At 49.4% G+C, this 21,311-nt stretch overlaps 10 protein-coding genes across 10 annotated transcripts; 2 read left to right on the top strand and 8 right to left on the bottom strand.

The window, feature by feature from the left end:
* Nucleotides 1–46: 46 nt before the first annotated feature.
* N7518_000727 (uncharacterized protein) lies at nt 47–1,495 on the top strand (the record flags this gene model as incomplete). The annotated part of the gene is made up of 3 exons (XM_057181655.1): nt 47–302; nt 380–873; nt 935–1,495. The coding sequence occupies 3 exons, from the start codon at nt 47–49 to the stop codon at nt 1,493–1,495; spliced, it is 1,311 nt and encodes a 436-aa protein (XP_057047005.1).
* Nucleotides 1,496–1,578: 83 nt separating this feature from the next.
* On the bottom strand, nt 1,579–2,101 carry N7518_000726 (Ureohydrolase; the record flags this gene model as incomplete). Its single annotated transcript, XM_057181654.1, has 2 exons — nt 1,579–1,802; nt 1,861–2,101. The coding sequence occupies 2 exons, from the start codon at nt 2,099–2,101 to the stop codon at nt 1,579–1,581; spliced, it is 465 nt and encodes a 154-aa protein (XP_057047004.1).
* A 748-nt stretch (nt 2,102–2,849) lies between these two features.
* N7518_000725 (uncharacterized protein) lies at nt 2,850–4,652 on the bottom strand (the record flags this gene model as incomplete). The annotated part of the gene is made up of 3 exons (XM_057181653.1): nt 2,850–3,711; nt 3,767–4,101; nt 4,164–4,652. 3 exons carry the CDS (start codon nt 4,650–4,652, stop codon nt 2,850–2,852), a joined length of 1,686 nt encoding a protein of 561 aa, XP_057047003.1.
* An 865-nt stretch (nt 4,653–5,517) lies between these two features.
* On the bottom strand, nt 5,518–7,608 carry N7518_000724 (uncharacterized protein; the record flags this gene model as incomplete). The annotated part of the gene is made up of 1 exon (XM_057181652.1): nt 5,518–7,608. One exon carries the CDS (start codon nt 7,606–7,608, stop codon nt 5,518–5,520), a length of 2,091 nt encoding a protein of 696 aa, XP_057047002.1.
* An 874-nt stretch (nt 7,609–8,482) lies between these two features.
* N7518_000723 (uncharacterized protein) lies at nt 8,483–9,175 on the bottom strand (the record flags this gene model as incomplete). Its single annotated transcript, XM_057181651.1, has 1 exon — nt 8,483–9,175. The coding sequence occupies one exon, from the start codon at nt 9,173–9,175 to the stop codon at nt 8,483–8,485; it is 693 nt and encodes a 230-aa protein (XP_057047001.1).
* Nucleotides 9,176–9,474: 299 nt separating this feature from the next.
* N7518_000722 (LITAF-like zinc ribbon domain-containing protein) lies at nt 9,475–10,277 on the bottom strand (the record flags this gene model as incomplete). The annotated part of the gene is made up of 3 exons (XM_057181650.1): nt 9,475–9,640; nt 9,710–10,181; nt 10,241–10,277. The coding sequence occupies 3 exons, from the start codon at nt 10,275–10,277 to the stop codon at nt 9,475–9,477; spliced, it is 675 nt and encodes a 224-aa protein (XP_057047000.1).
* Nucleotides 10,278–11,166: 889 nt separating this feature from the next.
* Nucleotides 11,167–13,091, bottom strand: N7518_000721 (ankyrin repeat domain-containing protein; the record flags this gene model as incomplete). Its single annotated transcript, XM_057181649.1, has 2 exons — nt 11,167–12,610; nt 12,664–13,091. The coding sequence occupies 2 exons, from the start codon at nt 13,089–13,091 to the stop codon at nt 11,167–11,169; spliced, it is 1,872 nt and encodes a 623-aa protein (XP_057046999.1).
* Nucleotides 13,092–13,486: 395 nt separating this feature from the next.
* On the bottom strand, nt 13,487–13,936 carry N7518_000720 (uncharacterized protein; the record flags this gene model as incomplete). The annotated part of the gene is made up of 1 exon (XM_057181648.1): nt 13,487–13,936. The coding sequence occupies one exon, from the start codon at nt 13,934–13,936 to the stop codon at nt 13,487–13,489; it is 450 nt and encodes a 149-aa protein (XP_057046998.1).
* A 1,411-nt stretch (nt 13,937–15,347) lies between these two features.
* On the top strand, nt 15,348–17,807 carry N7518_000719 (1,4-alpha-glucan branching enzyme GLC3; the record flags this gene model as incomplete). Its single annotated transcript, XM_057181647.1, has 8 exons — nt 15,348–15,393; nt 15,452–15,576; nt 15,627–15,726; nt 15,775–15,887; nt 15,940–16,631; nt 16,687–17,022; nt 17,083–17,713; nt 17,781–17,807. 8 exons carry the CDS (start codon nt 15,348–15,350, stop codon nt 17,805–17,807), a joined length of 2,070 nt encoding a protein of 689 aa, XP_057046997.1.
* Nucleotides 17,808–18,838: 1,031 nt separating this feature from the next.
* Nucleotides 18,839–20,853, bottom strand: N7518_000718 (F1F0 ATP synthase subunit beta; the record flags this gene model as incomplete). The annotated part of the gene is made up of 6 exons (XM_057181646.1): nt 18,839–19,771; nt 19,838–20,154; nt 20,274–20,316; nt 20,379–20,464; nt 20,604–20,773; nt 20,843–20,853. 6 exons carry the CDS (start codon nt 20,851–20,853, stop codon nt 18,839–18,841), a joined length of 1,560 nt encoding a protein of 519 aa, XP_057046996.1.
* Between the last annotated feature and the right edge of the window lie 458 nt (nt 20,854–21,311).

Below are 21,311 nucleotides of genomic sequence, written 5' to 3'. Positions count from 1 at the left end.
GGACTATTCTATCAATTGTATACATCATTCCCTCATCTAAACAACCATGTCCAAACCCTCAATCGGCTTCGTTGGCCTAGGCGCCATGGGCTTCGGAATGGCCACACATCTCGTGAAAGAGGGCTACGCAGTACACGGCTTCGACGTGTTCCCGGCCTCGGTAGAACGCTTCAAGACGGCAGGCGGAATCCCAGCGTCTTCCCTCCAGGACTCAGCAAAGGGAAAGGACTTCTATGTTTGCATGGTAGCCTCAGCGCCGCAAGTGCAGAGCGTCCTTTTCAGTGATGACGGCATAGTCGCAGGTAAACCACCAACCCAACCCCAAACTAAAAAATATATATTTGAAAATAAAAACTAACCCACTCAATAATCAACCCAGTTCTTCCTCAAAATTCAACCCTTCTCCTCTGTTCCACTGTCCCAGCATCATACGCCCAATCCGTCGCCGCAGAGCTCGCCTCCATCGGCAGGAGCGATATAGCTTTCATCGATGCACCCGTGTCTGGTGGTGCGCTCCGCGCTGCTGCAGGTACGCTGTCGATTATGGCTGGTGCACCCGACGCCGCGCTGGAGAAAGGCCGCTTCCTGCTGCAGGAGATGTCCGACGCGAATAAGCTGTATCTTGTCCCCGGCGGGATCGGCGCAGGTAGTAATATGAAGATGGTGCACCAGGTGCTGGCGGGTATTCATATCCTGGGTGCTAGTGAGGCTCAGGGGTTTGCGGCGCGGCTGGGGTTAGATGCTGTGAAGACGGCGGAGGCGATTAAGTCTAGTCCGGCTTGGACCTGGATGCATGAGAATCGGTTGCAGCGGATGCTGGATGAAGATTGGCATCCTGGTGCTAGTGCTTTGACTATTATTCTCAAGGATGTGGTAAGGAATCTTGATGTTTTTGGGGCTTTGGGGATAAGTTGGCTAATTGAGCTTCGATCAGGGGATTATCACGACATCTGCGCGCCAAAATCAATTCCCGACTCCACTTTGCTCTACTGCCGAGCAGGTTTATTTGTCTGCTTTGTTACAGGGATATGGGCCTGTTGATGACTCGTCTATGGTGCGGCAGTACTTCGCTGAGCCGATAACGAAGGTCACCTCTACCAAGTCTGATGAGGAGACGGCGGAGGCGCTGCAGCTGGTGCTGGATCTGATGGAGGTGACTAACCTCGTTGCGGCTGCTGAGGCTATTTCATTTGCGCGCTATCTTAATGTCGATTTGAAGCAGTTTTATACTCTTGTCGGTGATGCTGCTGGTGCTAGCCGGCAATTTATGACGAAGGGGTTGGAGATTATTGAGGGGCCTGGACAAGGTGGCGATGGTGTCTCTGAGACTATTGATGCCGTTAGTTCTCGTCTAGAGAAGGCTGTGCAGAAGGCGCGCGATCTGCACTGTCCTTTGAATCTCGGCAATGCTGCTTTGACTGTGTTGTTCATGGCTAAGAGGTCTGGGTTAGGGGCTGAGGGAAGTGCCAGTGTGGTGAAGACTTATGAGCAGTAGTGTAATTTCCGAGAATGAGTGATGAGGTATGAAAATTATTAGTCCAAATTCTACATTTGTGCTGAGTCCGCACGCCCGATAGCCTATGCTTTCACAGGAACATGAACCATCCACTGAAGAAGCTCATAGATGATCTGAGTCACCGTAATTACCGTCGTCTCTGCCTTATTGTCGTACACAGGGGCAAACTCTACAACATCCACGCCAATAATAGGCAGGCCAGCTTGCGATAGACTATATAAAATACGGAGAAGCTCCCGTGTCGTCCAACCCCCAGGTTCAATGGTTCCGGTCGCAGGTGTGAAGGCTTTTCTCGGTTAGTATAAGTTGCTTAGGATAATCAAGATTGAGTGTATAGTATTTACCGGGATCGAGCACATCGATGTCAATGCTGATATAAATATAGTTATCGCCGACTGTATTCACAATTCTCCGAATAATCTCGTTAATTCTAATCTTATCGATCATTCGGGCACGGATACTAGTAAAGCTATAGTATACGTCGTTATCTAAGTTATAGAATTTATTAAAGAGTAAGGATCGCGATCCTAGATATATATTACTGTTATTAGATAGTAGCCCTTCCTCGTATACTATATAGAGCATACTTCTATAGGTTACTTTAGAATATTTTATTAACCTACTACCTAGCTATTTTGGGTCCTATATATTAAGGTAGGAGTCGAAGTAAAGGACTGTTGTTGTTGTTGTTGTTCTATTTAACGTCCGACGGAGCATGGGCGAAGCCCGTGTTCCTATGACCTCCCATGGGGTATAGGGACGTGCTAAGCTATGGTATTATGTACATACAGTGCGTCCATAGAAAGCAACTCATTCATAACGATTCAGTGAGTTCACCGGTTGACTGCCCGCCCTTCGACATGTGAGATGGGTGCAGAAAGTTTCAAAGATAGTTGGCCACCTGCGCTGTTCCGCGCTGTTATCTGGCCGCTTTTGGCAGCAAAAGTAAAGGACTGTAACCTTACCCTAGGTATATTTTAAGGCTTAGATCGCCGGAAGTACTATCTATTTATATTAGTATATCAATTTAGTAGTAGCTATATATTAAGAGTATATACTACTATTTACAGCTAGTTATAACTTTTCTAGTCTCTCCGTGTTTTTAAAAGAATGTCTTGATAATATTATCACTAATAAATACATTGTGTGGGTATCCAAAATATTATGTCCAGTATGTACAGCCCAAGAGACCCCAACAAGCGCAGGGGTACCCGAGGCCAAAGAAGGTATATATAAAATAAAAAAAGAAGGAGAGACATCAGGGATATCGAAAGTCCCGATCCGAATATTCCAACGACTTAAACTCATTTCGCATGCGACACACAGTAAACATCTAAACCTCAATTCCGAGCTTGACAGCCTCGATCGAATCAGCCGAGATCCTGCGGTCCTTAATAAACTTAGGCCAGGTGTTCGTAAGCACAAGGTACTTAATACTGGCCTCTGCATCATCAAAGATCGAAGCATTAAAGTCCGCAGGGATCTCACCCCAGTACTGCACGCGATCTTTAATCGGTCCGTCCATCTCAGCTTGCATAGTCTTCCCAGAGTCCACAGAAGCCGGCGACGGCAAATCGAAAGTGAATTTATCAAAGGGGCTGGTGGGATCACAGTCGCGCTCCTCGCCGTACACAAGACGCGTCGGTTTCTCGAAAACGACTTCTAGCTTCCGCAGCTCCTGGTGCGAGATGTTGACGGGGAACTCGGCGTGGCGGACGCTGATAAACTCTGCATAGAGGTGCAGCGCACGGTTGAAGTGTTGGCGGACGATATCGCGCTTGCTCTTTTCTTGGAGCGCGCTGCCATCCTTGATGCATTGGGGTAGGTGGTTGCGCCATTCCGCAACGCTGGTCAGGAAGACGATGTTCTCGCCGGAAAATTCGCGCAGAGCGGAGAACTCTTGTAGTGGAGCTGGGTTGCGCTCGAGGACGTGCTCGAGTGCGCCCATTGTCAGGATGCTGTCGCGGGAGTTGAATGTGCTCGTGGAGCTGTTCGATTTCCAGCCTGACATCATCGATGCTACCATTGTCATGTCGGAGTGGAGGGACTTTTCTTCGGAGCTGGCGGATTTGACTTTCAATTCCCAGCGCGCGATCGAGTCGAGGGTTTCTTGTCGGAGGGATCGGTGGCGCATTACTTCCCAGCAGGGGAGGAATACTGTGAATATTTCGATGAACATGATGGATAGACAGATCCTATAGTATACCTGCGTTAGAGGAGTAGGTCTTTGTGGTTATGTGTAGAACTTACCACTGAGGAGGAACGAAGACCGCGTTGACCGGGGCCATGGCGGGGGCGTAGAGGCCGACGAGCCACATCGGGGTAGCGTGGAGGTTGGAAACAGCGCAGCCAATGGTCTGGACTCTCCAGCCGTGGGTATCGTGGATGTTGCGAGACTGCCAGAGGACGACGGGGGCAACGATCCAAGACCAGAAGAATTGCGAGACCACACCGGGCCACCATTCCCATCCTGTGCCTTGTGCTGCGAGTACCTCTGCCGGGGTACCATGGACTCCGGTGCCAGGAATACCCCATGAGCTATGGTATTTGCGGGAGATCACCCACATGAGGACAGTGAGGAACACCTGCATGAGATGGCGAGTTAGATAAGACTTGTCATGCATATGGAAAAGCAAGGTAATCATACCTGAGCAAACATTGCGATGGCGACGTAAATAAGGATCTTGGTTGTATATCCGAGAGCACGGAAGCGGTTGATCAACCCATCCTTGTGTTCCAAGGCAGGGGATTCAGTAGAACGGTGTCCGTCCAGAGCATATTTTCTCTGGAGCTTTGCGACATGTTGAAATCTGGTATTAGAGCCGTGGAAGAGCGCCATGCCACAGGGCAACAGAGTCCCCATGAGCCAATAGGCGCCGTCACCAGGCATAATAGCGCCGATCATAGTGGCGAACTGGGTTGGCAGCCAGTATAAATGAAGAATAACGATAGAGGTTAAGGATAGAGCGAGACCCCGAATGCGAAGCGTCGGCATATCACGGTTGGCGATCAGATAGGCCATACCGACCACGAGGGCGGATGTCCATACACATGCCCAGACAGCCCACCAGATGGTAACGGGGCCGAGATCAATCTGAGGCTTAGACTGAGCCGTGGCACCGTATTCGGATCCCATATTGAAAAGTGCTGAAGGAATGTAAGTGAAGTTGGGTAGCGCTTGGTCTTTTTCCAGAGTGCCGGGTCATGATCTTCTTATGTAGAACATGCATGGAACTAGGGCCACGGGGTAAACTTGCACGAGCAAGTGGACCCCTAATCAGGTTGGATGTCGATCATAATGGCTGAAATATCCATCCCACTCCATAGTCCTGCTAGGAAACATTATGTTGTGGAGTCTCTCAATCGATTGAGGTATATCACTGCTCAGTTATGGCTTGAGTTTGCTCCATCGTCGTCTTGGTCCCGCGTGGTGGATGGAGAATATCCACAGTTGCTATTTGTCAATCGATCTGAGGATATGATTGGTCGAATATGAAATCTCGAGATCAAAGATCTCTTGGCAGCACGAAGCTCTCCCCTTTTCTATTGAATCAGCCTTTGACGCTATTGATTTTCCAAGAATTGTGTTCCGTGAAGGAAGTCGATCGTAGCCCTAAAAAGGCAGGACTTCACATTTAGGTATGACGTTTGAAATGTTCACTCATTACAATAATAGGTGTAATTATTTCCGAACTCCCTGCTACCGCTAATGCGCGCAAAATTCTAGGCTGTTCCATACCCATGTCAAATTAGAGACGATTCTCTACTATTGGAGGAATAGACCAGGATCACATGGAATGTAAGATAATGGCTTTGTCGACTTGGATTAATATGTAGAAGTACTATCCAAATTTAGCCTAGCATATAAGACCCGGAAGAGACTCAAATTTCAATAGTAGAATAAACCGAAATAAAAAGGTCCAAGCTATTCTCTGCCACGATATACAAAAGAAATAGTAATTAAAGGAAAGGAAAAAGAAAGATATCCCGTAAATCGCACATCACTTAATACGTGAAGGCTCAAAAAGTCCCATGGCTTTGGCCTCCTCCTCAGATCCCGCCTGCAAATTCCCAGAATACTTAATCTCAAATCCAGGAACAAGCAGGACATCCTTCAGACCCCTATCCACAACCTCCTCCTCAGAACGCGCATACATATAGCCGTAATACGTGTATTGCCCCGCCTCAGAGATCGACACGCTAACCTCGGCCTTCGCACAACAATCCCGATCATGTTCAGGCTCCTTCAATCCCATCTGAAAAGCATCTAACTCACAGTCAGCCTCGACATAACCATAGTACATCCCACCATAGTAATCACCACATTCACCAGGAACAGGCGCCGCATCACAGAGGCCCATATGCCCAACCTCCTTCAGGGAGATCGCACTCATAAACCCAGTGTACCTATGACGCACGCGCTCCGGCATCGTAAAGTGTGCGTCCTTGCAACACCCCCATGGATGGCGGATATCCGAAAGTCCCATCGCGCGGGCGTGGTGCAAATCATCCGCCCGCAACAACCCGTAGAATTTCCCGTCCTCGCCGGGGATCCGACGGATATCCTCCAGCCAGCGCTTTTCTGCCTCCACCTCCGACGGTGCATGCATTACTCCGTAGTAGAGGTGAAAGTCGGCTCGTCGCTCCGCACAGCATCCTCGCACATGAATCGGGTCAAGTAGGCCCTGGCGGTTCGCGTCGTCTTCAGAATCCGCCATCATAAACCCTTCCCACTCACCTGAGTAATCACCGTACGGCCGGATTTCGCGCAGCCCTCGTTGGTAGGCAGATTCTTCGCTTGCAAACATGCTGCCCATGTACATGTGCTTCTGAGGCTGGGGGTCTGGGCCTGGTGGGGCTTGTTGGCTCTTGGGGGATGTACAATTGCGTGGGGAAATGGCGATGCTGGTGTCATCGGGTGATGCGGGGATGGAACTCTTCGCCTCCCACATTTGGACAAGGGACTCTGTGTCCCAGAGATGGGGGTCTTCTTCGATACCCAGTTCGGCGTTCTTCTCGCGTCGGTCGTCCCAGTCCTTCTTTAGAAGTGCGGTGTCTAGGAGCTTTGACATGGCTTTCTCCCGGGCTTCTTTTTCGTTATTTTCTTCAATGCGCTTCAGGACGGTCGCTTCAATACGCTGCTGCACAAGGTCAATGTCAAGAGCGGACTCTTCGGACGAGTCATAGTCAACCTCAGGGCTATCAACTGAGTCCGCGGGAGGCCTGTCCTCCAGAGGGTGATCTACATCAGCAAGATAAATACGCACGTCCACACCAGAGTCGTCAGCTTCGGGCTGTTGATGGTCAGTGTCCACCTCCCGCCGTCGCTGTCGCTTCTCGAAATATTCGTCAATTCTCAGCTTCAGTATATTATACCTTATCAAAGAAGATCCGCAAAGCGACGATCCAGAACTGTCCGTGTCGCAGCTGCTTGCATTGCTAGGAGTTGAACATCCAGTGCCCTCAGTATCCGGTGATTCAGTCTCAACACTATCCTTTGCATAATCACTCTCACATCCGCTGTGGGCGAGATGAGCCGGACTGGTCTTGACGGTTATAGATGCGAAAGAGTCAAGATCTGCAGCTGTCTCGGACGAACCGGAATTAGTACGAGCCAATTTAAAGGCCGTGCTAGACGACCTCTTAGAACGGGCCAAGCTTCCGTAATCCGACTCCGATTCGCTGACAACAGCACGCGAGCAGAACTGACCATTGTCGCTGTGGCCAGCACTTTCTGCGTCCCCATTGCCCGAATCACCAACGGCAGCACTCAAGAAGGCCTGACCATTGTCGCTGTGGTCAGTACTACTTGTGTCCCTGTCATCGGGAGTGAAATTACTCACCATGCGCGCGTTAACTTCGATCACATAGCCTGTAGCATTCAGGCCTTCAATCGTCCGGTAAGAGTTGGCGGTTTGGGTCTGGTCGTCTTCTTGAGAGACGTTCTCAGCCCACTCGCTCTCGCACTGCACACACATGCTGGGCTGGGTGGAGAGGAGGAGGTCGTGGGAGGGTTTGATCTGGTTGCAGGATACGCTGCTCTCTGGACCGGCCAGGCGGATCTTGTTGGTGTATTCCTGGCAGCTGGTCATGCTCCAGTTAGAGATATGTCCGCAGCTGGGATAGTGGTGGTAGGTGTGTTTACACATTCTACGGAATAGAATAGATGAGTAGAAAGCAGAGGGGATATATGAGATGAGACAATAAGAGAGAATTGATTTGCTGCCATATTAGATAAATATGCGCGAGCATCATGGTTTATATATACTTTGATCTGTGGGTTGAGGGAGTCTCCGACGGGCGAGTACAAAGCCGAGTCGTTGAACAAAGGCAAATGATGTAACAAAGATAGGGTTAATGGCATTGTTTTGGTTCCATGATGAAACTCTTTGTTCAAATTGTCTGTGAAAAATTGTGTATAATAAATTCCCAGGATCTTTAGCCTGTTGGACGCGCGTGTCAAAGGGACTTGTGGTAAACGCCCAATCCTCATTGTATCCAACCCAGATGACACTGTAAAACAAATATCGCTGATCTCATGTTAGAATGGTTTCCTATAGGTCTAGTAGCCCCTTGAATTCTGCTCTTGAATTCTCCCTCACACATTTGCCTTCCTTCGTTTTTCATATATAATATTACCACAACCATGAGCTGCAAAGCTTCGTCTTAGAAGGGCTTCTCCGGTTTACACACGACCAGTATCTGCTTGGAGAAGAGCCGACAAATTCCTGATTGTCCAATGCAAGAGAACTGGGTTGAAAGCGCGAACGTAGATACAGGACCAAAGTGTCTGACAGCTCAATCGGTATCTTTCATCGGACCCGGCATACACTATTCATCGCATCGAAGGTCGTGGGCAGGCGCTAGAAAGCATAGGAGAAGTTTCCAAAATATCATTTCATGAACAAAAGTCGCATTGCCGTAATAACAGTATTCCCATGAATATATTGCCTCCAGGACATCCAGTCAGCCCTCCAAATCCGCCAAATATCTAACTCCAGAGTCCATCAGCCACCAAGAAGCAGTCTCATGCATCCATCTCAAAACAGGCTTCTCCAACGGCATCCTCCTACCCTCATCTGCTCTCCTCCACATAACAGTCTCACTACAAAACACAACCGTCCCTTCCTCCTCCAGACTACTACTTTCCTCATAACTAATCGCCAACCTTCCTTCCACAAAATCCACCGTCTCCATCTTAATCTCAAACTCAACCCGGTCCCTCCTCCGTACCACAACACGATAAACCCCACAAACCAAATCCCCGACCTCAAAGTCCAGCGCGGCAAGATATCCCGTCTTAAAACTCTGCTTCTGTTCCGGCTTCTTGCTAGCCATAGCAAGCATGAGCGCCTGCGGGAACCGCGAGAAAGCGGTCATATTGCGGCGCACTAGTCTTTTAAAGAGCAGGTCTGTGGCCTCACTGCTGGGGAGGCAGGCCCGCGGCACTGACTCTGAGGCGTGGTCGTAGATTGTGAAGTACTCATCGCTAAAGACGGTTTCCGGGATTGACTCTATACTTGGTTTTGTGGATGCGGTGAGGGTTCCAAGGTGGGACTTGTGCGCTATGCGTTTTGATAGGCGTTCGTGGAAGATGTAGAAGTAGATTGCCGACGAGCTGGTTATTATCGCTGTTGCCGTAAGGATGAGGCGGATCATTTTGGTTTTTCTTGAGGCTGTGAGATGTCTACAACTGGGATTTTGTTGCGAAAAAAGTGATGCGATCATCGGATACGAGGTCGGCTTGGCGCGTCATCTGTCCCTACGTCTTATCACCATATCGTCCAGTTCAATGATTTTCATATGAAATCGTCAATGTTAAATCGTAAATCGTTCAAGTCTGTGATCACATCGAAAACAAATTAAGTTGAAAGATGCGCAACGCCAACCCAGCCCCAACCAAACAGTGGTATACTTTGCGAAGATGAAAAAAAAAACACGGCGAAGTAAACAAACCCTCACTTCCTTGCCTCATTCTTCAAAATATTTACACGGCCACTATTATGCCATTTCGCAAGCTTAGCACCACACTTACCACAAAAATGCTCGACATCCTTAAGCGAGGGCATCAAGTAAGGGATACAGCCGAGACAACAACAAAAGCAAAGAATAGCAGCCCAGCCACTATACCAAAACGAAAAGAAGATCAACTACCAATCCAATATTTCAACTATACACGGAAATCCAACTTACTGCGTAGTCCCACCGCTCACAGACTCAACACTGGTCATCTCCCGTTCTCCACAAACAGGACAGTCAACCGGACAAGGTGCAGACTGGACACAGTGCAGCGGTATGGCCGTGGCATACCCACTAGGATGGCCGGAAGGCATGTAGAACTGCTGTGGGTAGCCCGGCCCCTGCTGTAACTGTGCTTGTATGTGCGGGTACTGGGGCAGGGGCTGGCCTGCGTATGCCTTGTCGAGCGGAGCAGTCGTTGATGGCGACGCATCGTATGCGGGTGCTTGGCTGATGGGGTCAGGTCGATGGGGGTAGTGTTGTTCTGAGGGGCAGTTTATTGTTGTTGGGGCGTAGCTGGAGTGCAGGGCGTCTGAGAGGGACTGTCCAGTGTGTGAATACGTGTCTAAGTGCGGGCTTACAGGGCCTCGGTTTTGATGGTCTGGGAAAACGACTTCAGGATCTTCGCAGTATATGGGGGCTGGTGCTAGGGGTTGTTAATAATTTGGTGCTATATGGGAATATGATGGGGGGCTCATAGCGTACTAGGCGTCGGCTCGGGGTGTTCTGTGTGTCCTGGCATTGTTATAGAGTCTGGGGGTCTGGAGACAGACGGTTTGATGGGGATACAAGAAATTTGAATAGAGCGGTCGATATGATCGTCAAGGGTTAATATGTAAGATGTAAGTATTACAGTGGATACCTGGGGATTCCATGAGTGCACTGCCTTGAACAGGGTTATAAGATACCAAGCCTAAGCCACGCAAGTGAAGCTTGCAGTATCACATAGCCAGAAGACTTAAGAGAAATCCGTCGGGTTGGTCTGTCGATCTCGTTTTTGACTCATCCGTGCATGAAACCCAGGGATTATCTACAGAAAAGGCTGTTGATAGATAGGCATGCGGCTTATTTTGCGACCAATCTCTATTTGGATCGGTCTACATGAAGGGGCTAGAGACAATTCAATTCATCATAAGCCGGTTGATGCTAGCATATCGCAGCTCAATTCATCCTAAGCCGGTTGATGCTAGCATATCGCAGCTCAATTCTATTCCGTACGTATTATACCAAGCCCCAACAATAATTCAAATAAAAATCCAGCCCATTTACACTGGCGGTTATAACATTATTACACCCCGACGATCGTAAACGCAAACCTGATCACACGGGTTGTGGCCGATCAATGCCTGTCTGAGCCTTTGAAGGCTGAGTAGGCCTATACGCAAATGCTCCTTAGTTTCTCGATCTTTGGCCCCCAAATACTATTTTGAATACACTATATTAATTGCGCATAGGCGTATTGTAATATAAAGTGAGATATATACATAGATAAGGCTACATGAAACAAGATATAGATGTACAATCACTCCAAAACATGGCCTACTAAAGACCTAAAGCCGGACCGAAAAAGATATAAATCGATTTACGCTAGATGCCGGATGTTATATGCAGACTCATAGACCCCCAAGCCATTAGAAATATTGATATCGAACCGGTCCCCCTCCCCCAGGATAATACCCATACTGCGCAAAAACCCCCAAAATCTCACTCCTCTGCATTATCCCCGCGTAAGCCACAACCGTCTCTGTCCGACGAATCCCGCCCTTAACATACGGATCCGCCCCGCGCTCCATCAAAAGCCTAACCATCTCCAGGACATTCGACTGAACAGCCTTATACAATGGCGTCTGCCAAGGATACCGCATAAGATCGACCGCCGCACCCCGATCAAGCAACAACCTCGCAACCCTCATATTCCCATTCAACGCCGCCAGCGCCAACGCCGTATCCCCCGTACTATTAACAGCATCAATCTCAGCCCCGCAGTCCAGCAACATCTCCACAATTCGATTCTGTCCATACGCGGCAGCCTGCGAGAGCGCCGTCTCGCCCGTCCCCTTACCCGCATTGATATTCGCGCCTGAGGCAATCAGCATCCGCAAGATGCGGTCGAAGCCGCGCGCTGCGGCGACGCCGAGCGCTGTTTCGCCTTTCAGAGCCCGTACGTTCATGTCTGCGCCGTATTCTAGTAGAATGCGGGTTGTGGCTTCGTGGCCGAAGGAGACGGCGGCCATTAGGGCTGTTGTGCCATCGGTATTTTGGGTGTTGGCATCGGCGCCTTTGGAAAGGAGGGTTTGCACGGTTTGGTGTTGGTTGGCTTTTATGGCGACTATGAAGGGTTCTCTTGAGCTGGTCATTTCCCATAGAATGCGGCTCATTCGGCGGGGCTTTTTTGAGTGTGTGGAAACTTTGAAGGCGTGGAGGTCTAGTGAGGGTTTTGGCTGGGTAGGTTCTGTCACTGGTATTGGGGGGTTCATGTCGTTATCTTGATTGTTCTCTGTAAGAACTGGGATGGGGAAGTCTTCGACTGGTAACGCTTCTTTCTGTGTATCTGTGCAATCTTGCATGTCTAATGTCACTGGTATTGGGAAGTTTTCTTCTCGTATTGTCTCTTTTTCGGAATATGGCTGCTCCTGGATTGAATATGAGCTGCGCTTGTCTGAAAATGAGAAACCTTTCGGCGGGAGCGGGAGAAATGGGAGGCCAGTTGGTTCGTCTGCTAGCCAGTCCTTGTCGTCTAGGCTTCTCTGGCGTTCCGATTCCAGAGTTTGTGATGGTGCCGTAGATTCAAGGACATCCTCTACCGGAGCCGTGTTCTCTCTGTGAGCAGGCAGTAGGCCATATGTCTCTGTTGTCTTTTGAAAAGTCGAGAGAACGAAGTCCCGGTTCAGAGTCAACAAATCCGAAGCAATACCAGTAGCGACCAACTCTTCCTGTAACTGAGCCCAGATTCTGTCTTCCTCAAGCTTCGAGGAATCCTTCAAAATATCAGAAATAACCAAGGCCTCCCTTGTGCCAGCACGAATGTCATCGATAAAGCACCTCAGCGCGCGCTCAATAATCTTCTGTGATGATCTGTATCAATGTTAGAATCCACACTAACCCACACACGAACATAACAAACACACATCATCATATTCAGATTCACCTCGGTAAGCCCGAAAATAACCGAAGAGAGCCGCGCGCGAATGTCAGAAACCAGACTCTGAGCCCCGAGCGCATCTGGATGTAGAAGCAGCTTCTGCAATTCTAGCAGGACAACATGGCAGCTGTGCAATCTTTTTTTCAAAACTGCGAGATGGACGCATTCCGCCCCTAGAGAGGAAGTATACGCCTCGGTCGCGCTTAGTACGGTCAGAAGCAGGCCGAGCTCATTTTGGGCCTGGTTCGTTAGGGCCATTGACACGCGCGTTGACTCATACAGGGAGTCAGCTAATAGTCGGATTGCGGTAGTTTGGTGCCATGGCTGACTGCCTGCTTGTAGAGACATGGTGCTGGGCTTTGAGATAGTCAATGGGACTAGGCCTTGCGGAGTGCTGCGATATCCAGGGGCCATCTGGAGAGGGCCCGTGCAGCATCGCCCCATTTTTGGCCTCCTTCTTGGGGTTCGATTCTATTTTTGGAGATTATTTTAAAGTAGAAGATGTGATATGTTATTATTAAATGAAATGAGAAGTAAAGAGAGTTAGACTCAATTTAAGAATTATCAGGGAATAGAGTAGACTAGATCAAATCCATGTGTGTAGCCTGCGAGGGATTACAACCTCCACATTCATCTCATAAAGATCCTCTAAATTAGTATACTCTTTGGTTGATAGACATTGGAGATCGAGAATTCAAAACACACAACTACATCTACTTAATGTTACTAGTCTACAATGGAAGATAAGTTAAACAGATAAACATGGTTTATTCAATAACAACGAAGCAAGCAGAGAAACCAAAAGAAGTTCACGGGCGAGAATGGCTTTGAAGGCAAACACAGGGACTCATATCCAGAGGCAGCGGCTCACTAGAGAGCAAGATGGTACTGGGACGAATATCATCCAAATCCGAAGCTACAATAAAGTCAACGCTCGCCTGTGGCTCTGCGGACATCTCGTCAGCTTCAAGGTCAGCAATGGCTTTCGTCAAGGGTGCCATGATGCGGTCACAACACAAGCGCTCGAACTCAGCCGAGAAGTGGTTTGCAGGTCTATTACGGACGGTGCGACAACGCGGACATGCCCGTGCCATCTCTTCACCCAGGGCAAAGATGGCCTCGAGCAGCCTCGCCAATTTGTAGAGCACTGGAATGATTTCGGGGCGGAGGCCGTCTCCAAGTCCAAGGAACCGGAACTCTTCGAATAGAGTGGACTTGAAGCAGGCGCATGCGGTGAGGAATCGCTTTTCGTAGTTCATCCTGTCGGCCTCTTCTGTGCCTAGGTATCTATTTGTGCTCACGTTGACTATCTGCGGCGAAGAATAGACTGGGGCTTGCTTAGATGTAGGTATGCTTACCTCGAGTCTTGCGTGATTGTAGATGATGGGAGGGATAGCTTGGACAGATGGGAGAATCCTATTTATGCTTTTTCAGTTGACGTTGACTGGGTTCATACAAAGCCTTTGATCATTGTATTTGACAAAGGGACAGAAGTCATGTACTTTATAAATCCTTTGTGGAATTTTGAGACAAGTAGGCAAAGGCGGGCGCATTATCTTTGGAGCACCAAATTCACTCAATTCAAATTCAATGCCCAGCCCTTATTGGGACCAAGATCCCTGGCCAAGTGCCGATCAGCCCTATGCGTGTAGAGTATATTGTAGCGCCTTCATAACACCAGTTTGCCTAGAAGGTATATCCCTCTCCCCGTACCGTAGCTATGCCCTACATGCCATCACATTGAGTGAACTAGATAAATCTAGAAGTGGCGACATGTTTTGTCTTCATTATAAAGGACATATTTCCTGATTGGGACTCTTCAAGGTTTGATTCCTTCGACCACTTCCATTATATCACCAAAAGCTCTTTCTAGGCTCTTTGAAACTTGCATATATCCAATTTGCAGTGAGTGTTAGGTCATCTCGGTCGCTATTAGAGCAAATTCCTGCCAAAATCGCCAAACGATAGAGGGCTCTAGTACAAAGAGGCCCACGTCTCCTTGTTGCTAGCAATTAGTCATGGCACACTTGATCATGCACAGAGCAATGATCATATGCCTGATCTTTCCTCTCGATCAGGTCACCCCCAAAATCAGGAGTCATACACTATACATGCCAAAGAGACTGTGGTGAGCTACCTTATCTACGGATTCCTTGCCCTAGACGAGATCCCTGACGCAAACAATCGCAGTTCTAGCCAATTGAAGGCTATCCAACATAGACCGTGTAACTTTTGACATACTCTCCCGGTGTGAAAAGATGATCGACGGAAAAGTGTCCGAATAGATACCTAGCTTCCAAGGCATTTCAAAATTTGCCACTAAATATACCACCAAGAAAGCTAGGGGTGATATGCTACGGGACATGGTTGCTATAGACAAGTGTGTTCTTCGCCTGAAAACAGCTTACCTGCGGATCCGTTCCCGTCGCTCCACATCCCCACTGGAGCTCGAAGAAGTCTCAATTCTATTGCAAGTATTTAGTATGACTTTATTCAAAAAAGGACTGGAATAGGAAGAAAAAAGAAATCCACTTAAAATAACAAGAAAAAAACCCCGAAATGACAAAGCGTTGAGGGGTTGATGTCACATGTTGAGAACCCCCCGCTAGGTTTCCTTGATCTGGAACTCTCCCCATCTTCTCTCCACCTCTCCAGCTCTCCGCACCAGACATGTCTTCTACCATTGACAGCTCAAATATTCCCACTGATGGCACAGGTAAGCTTAAAATTACTAGAGCTTTCATTACAGTTCTCATTCTAACAAAAAAAAATAGGTGTTATCCAACTGGATCCTTGGTTGGAACCGTACCGTGATGTCTTGAAACACAGATACCAGGTGGTCGAGGAATGGACCAAGACCATCAATGAAACAGAGGGCAGCTTGGACAAGTTCAGCAAGGTGAATTTATCTCCATTGATCGATGTCCTCTGTACTAATGAGTTTATCAGGGCTACGAAACCTTCGGACTGCATGCACAACCCAACGGAGAGATCAAATACCAAGAATGGGCACCCAACGCCAAGGAGGCTTCTTTAGTCGGTGATTTTAGTACGTTGTGTGCTAGCCATATTTGAGGAGCTTGACTGAGACTGGCAGACAACTGGGACGTCAATGCCAACCCCATGACGAAGAACAGCTTCGGCACCTGGGATGTAACGGTACCAGCGAAGAATGGCGCTCCCGCTATTCCCCACGAGAGCAAGATCAAGGTAAGAATATCAGCCCCGAATATCAGCACGACACCCACTAAGAATCCGATAGATCACAATGGTGCTCCCCAGCGGCGAGCGCATCTACCGGATCCCCGCTTGGATCAAGCGCGTGGTCCAAGACCTGAGCGTATCGCCTGCATACGATGCCGTTTTCTGGAACCCGCCCGCGGATGAGGTATACAAGTTTCAGTACGCGCGGCCCAAGAAGCCGGAGGATCTACGCATCTACGAGGCGCACGTCGGCATCTCGTCGCCAGAGACTAGGGTCGCTACATACAAGGAGTTTACGAAAAACATGCTGCCCCGCATTCAGTATCTAGGATACAATGCAATCCAGCTAATGGCTATCATGGAGCATGCGTACTATGCTAGCTTCGGGTACCAGGTAAACAACTTCTTCGCGGCGAGCAGTCGCTACGGATCCCCAGAGGATCTGAAGGAGCTTGTTGATACCGCACACGAAATGGGGCTGATTGTGCTTCTTGATGTGGTTCATAGCCATGCCTCCAAAAACGTCGTTGATGGACTCAATGAGTTCGATGGAACGGATCACCTCTACTTCCATGGCGGTGCGAAGGGCCGTCATGAGCTGTGGGACAGCCGTCTGTTCAATTATGGAAGCCACGAAGTGTTGCGTTTCCTTTTGAGTAATCTGCGTTTCTGGATGGAAGAGTATCAATTCGATGGATACCGCTTCGATGGTGTGACCAGCATGCTCTATACGCACCATGGTATCGGAACGTATGTTCATTATCCTACTATTTCTTTAGAAAGCCCCGCTAACCGAAAGAAACAGTGGATTTTCTGGTGGGTACCATGAGTACTTCGGGCCAGGCGTTGACGAGGAGGGCGTCACATACCTCACCCTCGCCAACCAGATGCTGCACGAACTCTACCCAGACTGTATCACAGTCGCAGAAGATGTCTCCGGCATGCCCGCACTGTGTCTACCCCACGCACTAGGCGGTGCTGGCTTCGACTACCGTCTCGCGATGGCCATCCCAGACATGTGGATCAAGCTTCTGAAGGAAAGCACTGACGACGAATGGGACATGGCCAACATCGCCTTCACGCTCACCAACCGGCGCCATGGTGAGAAAACCATTGCCTACGCCGAGAGCCATGACCAAGCGTAAGTCCAATCCCCCATCTCCAAATTCCATTTATCCAACCAACTAACACACACTCGCAGCCTCGTCGGAGACAAGACCCTTATGATGTGGCTCTGCGACAAAGAGATGTACACACACATGTCCACGCTAACGGAGTTCACCCCCGTGATCGAGCGCGGCATGGCGCTGCACAAGATGATCCGCCTAGTAACCCACGCCCTCGGCGGCGAAGGCTACCTAAACTTCGAAGGCAACGAATTCGGACACCCAGAATGGCTGGACTTCCCTCGCGCCGGCAACGACAACTCTTTCTGGTACGCGCGACGCCAGCTAAACCTCACCGAAGACCCTCTGCTGCGGTACAACTTCCTGAACCAGTTCGACCGCGGGATGCAGCTGGCCGAGAAGAAGTACAAGTGGCTCTCTTCGCCGCAGGCATACATCAGTCTGAAGAACGAGAGTGACAAGGTCCTTGTCTTCGAGCGGGCTGGACTACTTTGGATCTTCAATTTCAATTCCAAGAAGAGCTTCACCGATTACCGCGTTGGCGTTCAGGTTCCCGGTACATACCGGATTATTCTTGATACGGATGATACGGCATTTGGTGGGCTTGGGCGGAATGTTAAGGAGACGCGCTTCTTCACTACTGATATGGAGTGGAATGGGAGGGCGAATTTCGTGCAGGTTTATATTCCTACGAGGACTGCTTTGGTATGTGTCTTGACTTTTTCCCGTCTGTTTTTCGACTGGTTTGCTGACTTTTCTGTGTTCCTTGCAGGTTCTGGCTCTGGAAAATACTCTGTAATGTGAACACCAATCCATGTCTGTGTCTTGCACGCAGCAGAGTCCGAAATTGAACATCTTAGTCCTAGTGTTAGCGTGATTTGACCTAGTTTCTTCAGTGTGATGTCCTGCATTTTGTTTCTAACTACGGCTATGTGTCTAGTAACGTTTTATATCATATACACTCTTTTGAAAGCATTATACATTGTCGCCTCAACAGACAGAGCGTGAAGGAAGATAGTGGTGCACGGTTTGCGTAGGCAATAGGAAGATCACCTCTAGAGAAATAAGTTTCAGTTCAGAGGCACCGTATAACTAGACAAAAAGCAGCTAGATATAAACCAGCCTGAATGATCGAGGGACTAGCTGTATAGGGATGAACGCACTTATCTCTCTAACCATTCAACTACACCACTATACAAAATACGCAGGACCAAGGAGGCTATCACAAAGGAAAAGATGTCGAGAATCAGGTTTTGAACTCTAAATACACAAAATAATGAAACATGCCGGTCTAGGGGGGTGGGTTGTGTAAGGTATCTCCAATCTAGACCGGCTTTAAAATCCCATCAAGTCGCTAAGATAGACGAACGCATCACGAACCTCCCCCAAACCACCGACAAAAACTCCCAACCTCTTCAACCTCAATTCCCAAACCACGATTCTGCCGTCGGTAGATCCCAGAGATTTCAGATTCCCTTGCTCGGATTCCTTTCGGATCGAGTCTAGACAGAACGACACCAGGGAGTTCCAACGTTGACGCGACGACCATGCAGTGGAAATGGAAGTGAAATCAAATCCCTTTCTTGTTGCATTTGTTTTCTCTCTTAGATCGGGTAATGTACACTGTGGTAATATACACGCCTCGAAAAAGGGAAATGATGTTGTCGCGTACAACGTTGGAACACTTTTGAGTGTTCTGACAAAGGGAATTAAATGAAACCGAGAGAACCAATAGAGAATAGGTGAGGGAAAAGAGGAAAAGAAGAGGAAGAGCTTGAAGGTGGAGGGGGAAGTTAAGACGGCGCTAGCTAGCAAATGACAAAATTACATTTAGGCCTTGTTCTCAAGCTCAGCCAGGATCTTCTCACCCTTGGCACGGGCAGCGTTCATGTCGCCAACCATGTAGAAGGCGGCCTCGGGGAGGTCGTCACCCTCACCAGCAATGATGGCCTTGAAGGAGGAGATGGTGTCCTTCAAGTCAACAAGGGTACCCTCGATACCAGTGAAGACCTGGGCGACGGCGAAGGGCTGGGACAAGAAACGCTGGAGCTTACGGGCACGCTCGACAGTGAGCTTATCAGCCTCGGACAATTCATCCATACCGAGAATGGCAATGATATCCTGGAGGGACTTGTACTCCTGGAGCATCTGCTGGACACGGCTGGCGGTGTTGTAGTGGTCGTCACCGATGATACGGGGGTCGAGCATACGGGACTTGGAGTCGAGGGGATCGACAGCGGGGTAGATACCCAACTCGGAGATACCACGAGACAACACAGTGGTGGCGTCCAAGTGAGCGAAGGTGGTAGCGGGGGCAGGATCAGTCAAATCGTCAGCGGGCACGTAGACGGCCTGGACGGAGGTGATGGAACCCTTGTGGGTGGTGGTAATACGCTCCTGCATCATACCCATGTCAACAGCCAGGGTAGGCTGGTAACCGACGGCAGAGGGGATACGACCCAAAAGGGCAGACACCTCGGAACCGGCCTGGGTGAAACGGAAAATGTTGTCAATGAAGAGCAGCACGTCCTGACCCTCCTCGTCACGGAAGTACTCGGCAATGGTCAAACCAGTCAGGGCAACACGGGCACGGGCACCGGGGGGCTCGTTCATCTGACCGAACACAAGGGCGACCTTGGAGGGACCATCGAGCTGGATGACACCGGTCTCCTGCATCTCGTGGTACAGATCGTTACCCTCACGAGTACGCTCACCGACACCACAGAACACGGAGTAACCACCGTGGGCCTTGGCGATGTTGTTCTAAAAATTGCAAGTATAAGCATTTTATGCGGATTTCAAGAGATGGGGGATAGAGGAAATCCTTACAATCAACTCCTGGATGAACACGGTCTTACCGACACCGGCACCACCGAACAGACCAATCTTACCACCACGGGCGTAGGGGGCGAGCAAGTCAACAACCTTGATACCGGTGACGAGAATCTCGGCAGAGGTGGACTGGTCGACGAAGGCGGGAGCATCGGCGTGGATAGGAGCGAACTTGGTGGCCTTGACGGGACCACGCTCGTCAATGGGGTCACCAGTGACGTTGATGATACGACCGAGAGTGGCGGGACCGACGGGGATGGTGATGGGGGCACCAGTATCCTCGGCGGTGACACCACGGGAGAGACCCTCGGTACCTTCAGATGACGTTAGTGAAAGCTCCAATTTACGGTAGGGCCACACTCAATCAATTCCCCCGATCGGGTAGGGAACGACACGGTGGCCCAAGAAAGGGGTGGGAAGGGGTGAAGCTTACCGTCCATGGCAATAGTACGGACGACATTCTCACCCAAGTGTTGCTAAAAGCAATTGTTAGCTTTGTTGCGATTTGAATCAAGGTTCAGCCAATCAGATCACGTACAGCAACCTCCAGAACGAGCTTCTGGCCGTTGTTAATGGTGGTAAGGGCGTTGTAAATGGCAGGGAGCTTCTCTCCGCTGAACTTCACTGTAAGATGGCGAATATAAAGTCAGAAACGGTTTTGTTGATGATTTTGGGGTTGATTGCGATGGTTTCGGTGATGGATTGGGTCCAGGGAAAAGATTTTCGCGAGGTGCCCGTTCCGTCAGGAGTCGATAACACGTACCGTCAACGACGGCACCAATGACCTGGTGAACCTTTCCAGTCAAGACAGCATCGGAGCTAGCGAAGCGGGCAGTGATAGCCGGGAGAGCATTGGAACGGACAGGCTGGAAAGCGCGGGCGACGGGGGTCGTCCGGGCAAAAGCAGCCCTCCCAAAGGACCGGGCGAGACCGCTAGAGAGATTATAAAATTAGTTTCCAAATGAAAAAGACAGGAAGATTCAATGGATCATAAAACCATACCTCTTGAACATAATGACTGTGTTGAAGAGCGAGATGTGGTGAAAGGAAGAGGTGAGGTTGGAACGGGAAAAGAGGGAAGAAGAGGAAGGGAAGAGGTTGGTGGATGGGGACTGGTCGCCCTTAGCCTTTCCGGGGCGGTTTTGCCGACGATCCCGTGATGAACCGAGCACCAACTTGAGCTATCTACAGGGAAAAGAGCTTGATTTTCTGATCTAGAATGGTTTTTTATATATAAATCATGCTCTCTATTATTTTTAAATATCCATTGCCACTAGTATGGTGTGGTGAAGTGGTGGCCGAGGAAGCTCAGCCCGTTGCCCTGGAATTCGCGCACACACACCGGGTCTTGGCGGCCGGGTGCAGGGGAGCCACGGCTTTTTGCTCAATGACATCGTTGCCCCGGAGAAATCTTCAAGATATTGAAAACATTGTACCTTAGGCTGGCGGTGAAAGGGTGAAACTAGAAAAA

Source organism: Penicillium psychrosexuale, assembly GCF_028828465.1.
Source record: "Penicillium psychrosexuale strain IBT 29551 chromosome Unknown utg000001l, whole genome shotgun sequence".
Classification (NCBI taxonomy): Eukaryota; Fungi; Ascomycota; class Eurotiomycetes; order Eurotiales; family Aspergillaceae; genus Penicillium; species Penicillium psychrosexuale.
The sequence above is the reverse complement of the archived record's forward strand: the minus strand, read 5'-3'. Positions and strand labels throughout refer to the sequence as shown.